The sequence below is a fragment of the Belonocnema kinseyi genome, chromosome 1, assembly GCF_010883055.1.
Source record: "Belonocnema kinseyi isolate 2016_QV_RU_SX_M_011 chromosome 1, B_treatae_v1, whole genome shotgun sequence".
Lineage (NCBI taxonomy): Eukaryota > Metazoa > Arthropoda > Insecta > Hymenoptera > Cynipidae > Belonocnema > Belonocnema kinseyi.
Window position 1 is genome coordinate 71553365 of NC_046657.1, and position 11829 is coordinate 71565193.

An 11829-nucleotide genomic window follows, 5' to 3' on the forward strand; every position below is an offset into this window, starting at 1 on the left:
TTTATTCTGTAAACCAACTTATTCAGTAAACCAACTTTTTTTCTATGAATCATTTTATTCTGTAAACCAACTTATTCAGTAAACCAACTTTTTTTCTATGAAACATTTTATTCTGTAAACATCTTTTATTCTGTGAATCAATTTTATTTTCTAAAAGAATTTTATTCTGTAAACCAACTTTTTTTCTATGAATCATTTTATTCTGTAAACATCTTTTATTCTGTGAACCAATTTTATTTTATAAAGCAATTTCATTCTGTAAACCAATTTTATTATGGAAACATTTTTTATTCTGTGAACCAATTTTATTTTATAAAACAATTTTATTTTCTAAAAGAATTTTATTCTGTAAACCAACTTATCCAGTAAACCAACTTTTTTCCTATGAATCATTTTATTCTGTAAACTGATTTTATTCTGTAAACATCTTTTATTCTGTGAACCAATTTTATTTTATAAAACAATTTCATTCTGTAAACCTCTTTTATTTTGTAAACCAATTTTATTCTAGAAATCTCTTTTATTCTATAAATGTCTTTTATTCTGTAAACCAATTTTATTCTTTAAACATCTTTTATTCTGTGAACCAATTTTATATTCTAAAACAATTTTATTCTGTAACCCACTTTTATTTGGTAAACCACTTTTATTCTATAAATCATTTTTTTCTGTAAACAACTTTTATTCTGTAAACCAATTTTATTCTGTGAACCAATTTTATTTTATGAACCAATTTTATTTTATAAAACAATTTTATTCTATAAATCCATTTTTTTGTAAACAACTTTTATCCTATAAATATCTTTTATTCTGTAAAAGTGTAAACCAATTTGATTTATAAAATAATTTTATTTTTTAAAACAATTTTATTCTGTAAACCACTTTTATTCTATAAACCAACTTATTCAGTAAACCAATTTCATTCTTTGAAAAAATCGTGCAAAGTAAGAAAAAATTGCCTTCAAATCATTTACATTCTTATTGAAAATCTTTTTAAAAATTCTCTTAAAATTGATGTTTCAAAATAAAACTTTTTCATGTATTTTTCTATGAATCTTTAGAAAAAATATTTTTTTATTTTTATAAAACATTTCACATTCTGAAAAAGTTTATAAATTTTTTGTTTAAAATATGCAAAAATCTTTATATTACTTATACATTAAAATTCAACAATTTCAGTTAAAAATGTAAAATTTTTGAAATTGAACAATTAAAATTAAAAGTTTTAAATATTTTATGTGTAATAGCTCATTTTAAATGTACACAAACAAGTACTGCAAAACAACGAGTAAGAAATTTATATAAATAAAATAAAATTTTTAAAAGTAACAAAAATTTCAAATGAAATGGGTTAAAAATGAAATACTTTAGACTAAAAACATATTTGAATGAAATTTGAAATTTAATAGAAAATTTATTAATAATTTCTCAAAAAAGAATAATAAACATCTTCTGATTTACAAACATCTTTTAAGCTGCAAGCATCTTTCTTTTCTTCGTTTTTTTCAAAGCGATCAAAAAGATTTTTCTTTTAAAAATGTGTAAAATTTTAATTTAAAAAAATGCACTCTGATTTTTCCATTTTTTCTGGTCCCAAAAAAATTTCCGTTCGGACGGCCAACTCATGTATAAAAATCTGTAGACATCTTCTGATTTTTAATATTATAAAATTGATATTTCGACTTTAGATTATTGTGTAAAACTCATGTGTTTTGTAGTATCGTATTTGATGAATGTTTAGTTGAATTTTGTTTGAAAAGTTTTAGGTAGATGGAAAATTAAATATGAAGTTTCATGCCTCGGACTCATTTGAGAAATGTAAAATAATGATAATAGTAGCATAAATTCTTAAAAATAGTAGAAAAATAGTGTCATGGAATTAAAAAAAAAATTAAATCGAGGGGTTAAGTATTTTTTGTTTAATCTGGTAAAAAATTCACATCCCCCATAAAATTGCATATTCTTTTAAATTTTCTAAAGAACACTAAAAACTTTTCAAAAAGGTACCCAGAATGTTGCATTCAACTATTTTTAATTTAAAATAAAAATTTTACTTGGTTGATGATTCATAATTTCTGTTTAAAGTAAATTCTTTGGTATAACATTAATTAATTTTGTGAAAAATTACTTTTTTTGTCCAAAACAAATTTTTTTTAGTGAAAATTGAACTATTTTATTTCTAGTTTAGAATTTGCCTTTCTAAGTTTAAAATTCAACTATTTGGTTAAAAATTTAACTATTTTGTTGAAAAGTAAGTCTCTTTTCTGGTAAATATTAATTTTTCTAAATTGGTATTTTTTTTCTCGAAAATTCGTGTATTTTGTTAAAAATATATATTTTTTAATAGAAAATTAATCTTCTTGGTTGAAATTTCATATTGTTTAGTTGGAAATTCGTTGAAAATTGATGAAATTTCTTGAGAAATTTATTTTTTTTTCTTGATGGTCGAAAATTCAAATTTTGGTTAAAAATTAATTTTTATTCTGTTAAAAATTCCATTTTCACTAAACAATTTTTTTACTTGATAATTGAACTATTCTATTTTTGGTAACAAATTTACCTTTTTTGGTTCAAAATTTGTCTTTTTTTATAAAAAATGAATCATCTTCGTTTAAAGCTCATATTTTTATTTAAAAACTAATTTTATTAGTTGAAAATTAATTCTTTTATTTGAGAATGTAACTATTATTTCATTTTTTCATAAAAATTTATGTTTTTAGGTTGAGAACTAATTAATTTTGTTAGAAATTCTATTTGTTTTTTTTAAGGAAAATTCATCTAGTTGATTAAAAATTCCGTTTAAAAAAACTGTTCTTTTCTTCTTAATTAAAGCTTTTAACCGAAAATTTAACTATTTACTTGAAAATTCATTTCTTTGGTTGCAAATTTAAGTATTTTTTCAAAAATTCAAGTTTTTTAATAATCTTGTTTGTTTTTTTATTTAACTATTCTCTTTTTGGTTGAAAATTGTTCTTTTCCAGTTGAAAATTGGTCTTTTTCGATAGAAAAATGAATCTTCTTCATTTAAAATTCATCTTTTTATGTGAAAAATTCAACTACTTACAAAAAAAAAATTTTCTCCAAGATTTATCATCTTAGTTAGAAGTATATCATCTTAGTGGAAAAATCATTTGATGGGTTTAAAGTTGAATTTACTTTTGGTTAAAAATTAATTTTTTTATCCGAAAATGGAACTATTTTGTTGAAAATTCGTTTTTTTTTTAATTAATTTTTTTAACTGAAAATTTAATTTTTAGTTGAAAATTTATTTTCCTTAGTATAAATTTGAACTACTTGGTAGAATATTAATTTCTTTCGTTAAAAATTTAACTATTTTATTTAAAATTCAGTCTATGCATTTAAATTTTTGTTAGTTTATAATTTAACTATTTTGTTTTGGTTAAAAATTAATTTTTTTTATATGAAATTGTAACTATATCATTTTTTCTTGAAAATGCATATTTTTTAGTTGAAAAATAATTTTTCTTGTTGAAAATTCGCCTTTTTTGGAGAAAAATTCATTTCGTTGGTCGAAAATTCTACTATTTGGTTTAAATTTCTTTTTATATTGAAAATTCATAATTTTGACAGACGACTTATATCTTTGTTTCAAAATGAAACTTTGTTGTAAAATAAAAATAGTTTTTTTTTTTGTAGAAAATTCATGTTAATGAAAATTTATTTTTTAAATTAATCTTTTTATTGGAAAATTTAATTATTTGGTTGAAAATTCATCTGTTTGGGTGAAAAAATAATTTCTTTGGTTACAAATTTAACTATTTTGTTGAAAACGAGTTATTATTCTGTTAAAAATTAATGTTTTTAACAGATAATATAACTATTCGAGCTTTGATTGAAAATGAATTTTTGTTTGTTTGTTGAAAATTCAACTATTTCGTTATCAATTCACAGAAAATTAATTTTCTTGGTGGACAATTCGTTTTTTTTTCTATTAAAAATTAACTTTTTTAAAGAGAAAATAAAAATATTCATTTTTAAGCTTAAAATTTATCTTCCACAGCTGAAATTTCAACTATTTGATTGAAAATTCATCTTTATGGTAGAAAATTAATTTCTTTCGTTAAAAATTGAACTATTTTGTTAAAAAAAAGACATCTTTTTTCTGAAAAATCTAAATATTTGTTGCAAAAATTCTTTTTTTTGTTGAGAATTCCTTTATTTTATTGCAAATTCGTTTCTTTTTTTTTTGTGGAAAATTAATTTTGTTGGTTAAAAATGTTAAATTCCACTATTTCGTTATAAATTCACGTATTTTGTAAAAATCAAACTTATTTGGTAGAAAATTAATTTTCTTGGTTGAAAATTCATATTTTTAAGTTGAAAATTCCTTTTTTTTTAAATTAATGATTAACTTTTTTAAGTTAAAATTTGATTGTTCCTTTTTTCTGAGTATTTTATCCTTTTTAGTTGAAAATTGATGTATTTCGATGAAGATTAATGATTTTGGTTAGAAATTTATTTTGTTTAATTGAAGATATATCACTCTAATTGAAATTTATTTTACTAATTGAAAAATTAAATATTATGTTTGATATTCATATATTTCGTGAAAAAATCATATTTTTTGTTTGAAAAATTTTTTTTGCTATAATAATTCATTTTATGTTAAAAAATTTAACTATTTTTTTTAATTCCACTGTTTTTTTTCAAAGTTCGTACTTTTAGCTTAAAAATTCAAAAACTTGGTTTCATCATAGACTAACAAATTTTTTTGTATGAAAATTAAACTATTTTGAAAAAATTAATTTTTTAAACCGAAATTTTAATTATTTGGTGAAAAATTCACCTATTTCGTAATAAATTCACGTATTATGTTAAAATCCGACTTGTTTGCCAGAAAAATAATTTTCATGTTTAATAATTCTTTTTTTTTTATTATTAAAAATTAATTTTTTTACGCGAAAATTTAACCATTCATTTTTAAGTTGAAAAATGATCTTCCATAGTTAAAATTTCAACGATTTGGTTGAAAATTTATCTTGATGGTTAAAAACTGGTTTCTTTGGTTAAAAATTTATCTATTTTGTTACAAATTCATTTTTTTTTAGATGATAATTTGCCTATTTTCTTAAAAATTCAATTTTTTTATTCAACATTCTTTTTAGTTGAAAATTTAACTATTCTATTTTTGGTTAAATGTCTATCTTTTTCAGTTAAAAATTGGTCTTTTTTAATAGAAAATAAATCTCCTTTATTGAAAAATATTTGTTGCAAAAATTCTTTTTTTTTTAATTCATTTATTTGGTTGAAAATTCGTTTTTTTTGTGCGTGGAAAATGCATTTTGTCGGTTGAAAATTAATTGTTTTGATTTAAAATTCATAATTGTAATTGAAAATTTTTCTCTTTGGTTGAAAATGCAACTATTTTGCGGAAAATTCATTTTTATAAACAATTTTTTTTAACTGTAAAATAACCTACAATTTTTTAATTTGAAACATTTATTTTTCATAGTTGAAATTTCAACTATTTAATGAAAAGTTCATCTTTTTGGTTGAAAATTAATTTCTGTGGTAACAAATTTAACTATTTTGTTAAAAATTCAATTTTTTAATTCAATTCTTTTTTAGTTAATAAATGAATTATTCTATTTTTGGTGAAAAATTGATCTATTTTATTTCAAACATTTTTTTAAAGAGGACGAATTTTCTCGATTGGAAATTAAACTATTTGTTGAAAAATTATTTTTTTTCTTTGTTGAAGATTGATCATATTAGGTAAAAAATAATTCTATCGTTTAAAAATGTAACTATTTCCTTTTTTCTTGAAAATTGATATTTTTTAGTTGAAAATTCATATTGTTGGTCGAAAATTCGACTATTTTGTTAAAAATTATTATTATTTTTTTTTAAAGTCATTTCTTTGGTTAGAAATAAAATTATTTTCTTAAAAATTCAATTTTTTATACAAAACTTTTTTCTTAAAAAATTAATCTTTTCGAGTTAAAAACTACTTCAATTTGGTTGAAAACTTCATCTGTTCTTGTTGAGAAATCATCTCTTTGATTAAAAATTTAACAATTTTGCATAAAACATTTTTTTTAGGGTTTATAATTTTACTTAAAAATTCATAAATTTCGTTGAAAATTTAAATTTAAAAAGAGGGGGGGGGGGGGGTCTGAAAACTGACGTGAGTCCGAGGCCAGAATTTTTCTCATGCTTAAATATCCTAATTCTTAAATCTCAAATCTTGAAAATCTCGATTCCCATTCTGATTCTGGAAAAAATTTTGAAAAAAAATTAGAACATTCTGGTTCCCTGGAATCAACCCTCGACTCTCAAAAGCTCGAATCCCACATGCTTATTTTATTTATTGAAACGAGTCCAATTACCATATCCTCATCCTAGGCCTAAGTGGTGGCCTTCTGGTTAATTGTAAGCATAAGAAAAACACGATTTTTTTTACTGGTGAACTTGTGAAAAATGTATATTCAGAATCGAATTTTTTATTTCTCCAACCCTCTTGCTAATAAATTCAAATAAAAAATTCGATCTTGATAAAAAGAGTCAGGTCCAGAAATCGTTTTTTTCAGGTCTTGGGCTCACTTTTGAGTTCAAAAATAGTGTAAATAATGTCAACATTTTTTTAAAATAGTGTTAAAATAGTTTCAATCAAATTTTTCAAGTATTAAAAATTAAGTGTTTTTTTAAAATTTAAGTAGATTTTTAAGAGAATCTAATTATTTTTGGATGGAAGTTCATTCCTTCTGATTTAATTAGTCCGTTATTTCATTTTTCGTGCAGAACTTTTTTTTAATTTAAAAAATTTATTTCTTTGTTCAAAATTAATTTTTTTTTAATTCAACTGTTTTTTTTCTTTCAAAATTCGTACTTTTAGCTTGAAAATTCAACAATTAGATATAATTTTTATTTCTACTTTGACTGAATTTTTTTTTTTTTTTAAATAAAATTCAACTATTTAAATACAACATTTTTGTTTTGTTTGAAAATGTATCTCTTTCTATCGAAACTTCATCTACTTTAGTTAAAAATTAAAAACTCTTTTGTAGAAAATTAGAATTTGTGGTTTAAAAATTAAACAATTTGGCGGAAATTTTCAGTATTTGGTTAAAAACGTATGCATTTCGTTGAAAAGTCGCCTTCTTTGGATAAATCTAAATGTTTTTTAAAAATTTGTAATTAAAATATTTGTTTGTTTTGATATCAACTATTTAGTTTTTCGTTATAAATTTTAATTTTTTTGTTGCAAAATCCAACTACTTTGTTAAAAGATCGTTTATTTTTTTAAAGATTCATAATTTTAGATAAAAACTCCTCTTTTTTTTGGTTGCATTGTTTTTTACTTGAAATATAATTATTTTATTGGAAATTAAAATGTTTTTTTTTTTCAAAATGAGAATTTTTAACTTGAAAATTCAACAATTTTATTTCAATTTTGTCTTCCTTGACTAACAAATTTTTTTGATGAAAATTCAACTATTTTGACAAAAATATATTTTTTGTTTGTTTGAAAATGTATCTCTTTCTATAGAAATTTCATCCACTTTGTTTTAAAATTAAAAACTGTTTTGTAAAAAAATTGCATTTTGGTTTGAAAATTGAACAGTTTGGCGTAAAAATTTTTACGTAAAAAAAAATAAATTTTTTAGATTCAAAATCCAATTCTTTTGTTAAAAGTGAAACAGAAAATAAGAATTTTTAGCGTGAAAATTAAACAATTTGGCGGAAATTTTAAGTATTTGGTTAAAAATGTACGTATTTCGTTGAAAATTCGCCTTTTCGAATAAATCTAAATGTTTTTTTTAATTTTTAAATTAAAATATTTTTTTTGTTTTATATGAAATATTCAATTTTTCTTTTAGAAAATTAAATTTCTTAAAAGATATTTTATTTGTTTAAAGATTCATAATTTTAGTTAAAAATTCCTCTTCTTTTTGTCACAATTTTTTTTTACTGAAAATTTAATTATTTTTTTGGAAATTCAACTGTTTTTTTTTCAAAATGAGAATTTTTAGGTTGAAAATTCAACGATTTTATTTCTTTTTTCACTAAATTTTTTTAAAATGAAAATTCAACTTTTGGAAAAAATTCATTTTTTTGATTTGAAAATGTATCTCTTTCTATAGAAATTTCATCTACTTTGTTTAAAAATTAAAAACATTTTAATAGAAAATTAACATTTTCGACTTGAAAATTAAACAATTTGACAAAAATTTTAAGTATTTCGTTAAAAATTTATTTATTTTGTTGGAATTTTTTAGTTTCTAAATCCAACTTCTTTGTTAAAAGTTAAGCTAATTTTTTAAAAAGTCCGTTTATTTGTTTAAAGATTCATAATTTTAGGCTGAACTCTCATTTTTTTGTTACACACTTTTAAAAAAATTTTAATTATATTGTTAAAAGTTCAACTTTTTTACTTAAAATATTAATTCGTTTTAATATCAAATATTTAATTTTTCGTCAAAAATTTAAATTGTTTTATTGAAAAATCTAACTCATTTGTTAAAAGTTAAACTACTGTCTTAAAACATTGTTTATTTGTTTAAAGATTCATCATTTTAATTGAAAATTTCTCTTTTTTTTGTTACAAATTGTTTTTTTTTTTTTACAAAAAATTTAATTATTTTATTGAAAATTCAACTGTTTTTGTTTCCAAATGATTATTTTCCGCTTGATAATTGAACATTTTAATCAAAATTTTCTTTCTGCCTTAACTAAAAACTTTTTTTTAAAGAAGAATTAAATATTTTGTTAAAGATTCAGTTTTTTGTTTAAAAATGTATCTCATTTTATAGAAATGTCACCTGATTTGGTTAAAAATGTCTGGTTATAAATGAACTTTTTCGATAAAAATTTGCATTTTTTTATTGAAAATTCAACTATTTTATAGAAAATTCGAATTTTCAGCTAAAAAATTAAACAATTTTGCACTATATTTAATTATTTGCTTGAAAATTGATACATTTTGTTGGAAATATCTCTTTATTGGTTAAATCCAACTATTTTTTATTTTTATTTAATTTGAAAATTCATCTCCTTGGTTGATAGTTAAAATATTTTTTTTAAAGATTAATTTTTGTTTGAAGATTCATAATTTTTTAACTGAAAAAATAATTATTTTGTTGAAAATTTAACTGTTTGGTTGTAAATTAACTTTTCTGATGTTGAAAATTCACCTATTTGGCAGAAAATTTAATCAATTGTTTTAAATTTGTTGTAATTTGTTGAAAATTAATCTTTTTAGAATGAAAATTTAGATCCTTGGTTTCAAGATCATCTATTTCCTTAAAAGATCTTTTTTTCGTTTCAATATTCATAATTTTAGTTGAAAATTTCTATTTTCTTTGTTTTAAATTATTTTGTTTTACTGAAAAAATAATTATTTTGTTGAAAATTCATATTTTCGGATTAAAAATTATACATTTTGGTATAAAATTCAAATATTTATTACAAAATTAAACTGTTGCATAAAATATTCGTTTTTTAAAATTAAAAATTAAATTCCAATACAAAATTGTACTACACAACTTTTAGTTAAAGACAGACAACAAAATATAAAATAAAAATTAATGCAACAAATTTTTGAGTTGAAAATTCGTCTTTTTTGGGAGAAAATAATTTTTTTGGATTTAAAATGATACTTTACTGTTGAAAATTCATCCTTTTTGGTCATATTTAACAGTTTTTAATTTAATAATAAAATCTTTTTTGGCTTAAATACCAAATATTACTTTTTATTAAAAATTAATTTTTTTAAACTTAAAATTGATCTTTATTACTCGAAAATTCAACTATTTGATTGAAAATTTATGTATTATTTAGTACTTTGCTAAGAATTCGTCGTTTTTGCTCGAAAATTGATTTTTTAAATGCAACTGTCTATGGTTGCAAATTAATTTCTTTTAGTTGAGAATTCAATATTTTTTCTGAAAATTCATATATTTTTATTTGACTCAACTATTTTTCATATAAAATTATAATCTTTGTTTACTCTAAATATTTACTTTTAAATTATTTCATAAAAAAATAGTATTTTCCGGTAGAAAATTAATCTTTTTTTGTGAAAAATATCAGAAAAAAGTGTCTTTAATGTAAATTATTTCGAAAAAGTAGTAAAATAGTGAAATTGTTTTTAAAAAATGAAAGTTTCAAAAGCGTAGTGAGCCTGAGACCTAGGTTTTTGATCCTGATTGAGCACTAAATTTCTGGAAATGACTGTATATTTTGTGTTAGTGGAATGAATAAAAATTAAGCTTTCGATGAGATATTTGTTGTTGTTGTTGTTTTTTTTTTTTTTAATTCTTACTTGAAAGAGGCGTGAAGTTCCTGGCGAAGAGTAAGTGGCCTATTTTCCTGAGTTGGAGTGTTCTGGGGAGTTCCAGGTCCACTACCGGATTTTTTCTTGAGAGCACTTTTCAGGGGCATAGCGTGAAATTTGGGCTCCTTGGCAGGAATTTCCTCGACTCTATTTGTGTCGAAAACAGGATCATGCTGTGTTCGGAATCCGTACATACTGTCATCTTCATCTTCAACGTCGGCATCTTCGTCTGTTGGAATTATTAAATAATCAACATCTTCAAAACTTTAAACACCTTTTGAATCTGCCAACTTTTTTAATACTATAGACATCTCTCAATTCTCAAACATTTTTTAAACTGCAACGATATTTAATTCTATAAACATCCTTTGATCTACAAACATACGTTAATTCGCAAAAATCTTTAATAGTATCTTTAAACATCTTTAATAATGTAAAAAAATCTTTTAAGCTGAAAAGGTATTTAATTCTACAAATATCTTTCGATATTTAAACATCTTTTAATCTGCAAACATCTTTCATACACTAAGAATCTTTCAATATGTAAAAATCTTTTCTCCAAAAACCATATTTAATCCTGAAAACGTGTTTTAATATGCAAATATATTAATTTATTTAAACATGTTTTGATTTATGAACCTCTTTTAACCTTTAAACAGCTTTTAATCTGCAAAGATATTTAATTCTACAAACATCTTTTGATCTAAAAACATATTTTAATTTGCAAAAATCTTTAACATTATGAAAATATTTTTATCTGCAAACATATTTAATATTGTAGATATCTTTCAATTTTTTAAACAACTTTTAATCTACAAAGATATTTAATTCTATAAACCTATTTTGATTTATAAACATCTTTTAATATGCAAACATCTTTCATACACTACAAATCTTTCAATCTGTAGACATAGTTTTATTAGCAAAAATATGTAATTCTGAAAACATCTTTTAATCTGCGAAAATATTTGATATTATAAACATCTTTCAATCTTTGAACATCTTTTCAATCTTTGAACATCTTTTCAATCTTTGAACATCTTTTCAATCTTTGAACAACTTTTCAATCTTTGAACATTTTTTCATCTTTAAACATCTTTTAATCTACCAAAATCTTTCAATCTACAAATTTCTTTTAATCAGCAAAGATATTTAATTCTATAAGCATTTTTAATCTGTAAACATATTTTAATGTGCAAAAATATTTAATAATATAAAAATCATTAATACTATAAACATCTTTTCATCTCTAAAAATTTTTTGATTTGCGAAGATATTTAATTCTATGAACATGTTTTGATCTGTAAACATCTTTTAATCTAAAAAACTCTTTCATACACTAGAAGTCTTTCAATCTGTAAACATCTTTTTATCAGAAAACATATTAAATCCTAAAAACGTATTTTAATCTGACAACACATTTAATTCTATAAAAATCTTTGTATCTGTAAGCATCTTTTAATATGCAAATATATTAATTTATGTAAACATCTTTTGATTTATGAACCTCTTTTAATTTTTTAACAGCTTTT

General features: G+C 21.0%; 1 protein-coding gene across 6 annotated transcripts in view; it reads right to left on the bottom strand.

Moving 5' to 3' along the window:
• Nucleotides 1-11829, bottom strand: part of LOC117168748 (phosphatase and actin regulator 4B) — a 326157-nt gene that overhangs the window by 30085 nt on the left and 284243 nt on the right. For all 6 annotated transcript variants that reach the window (XM_033354515.1, XM_033354526.1, XM_033354494.1 and 3 more), the window contains one exon: nucleotides 10286-10526. In XM_033354515.1, coding sequence (XP_033210406.1) covers nucleotides 10286-10526 — 241 coding nt within the window. The remainder of the gene's footprint in view (nucleotides 1-10285; nucleotides 10527-11829) is intronic.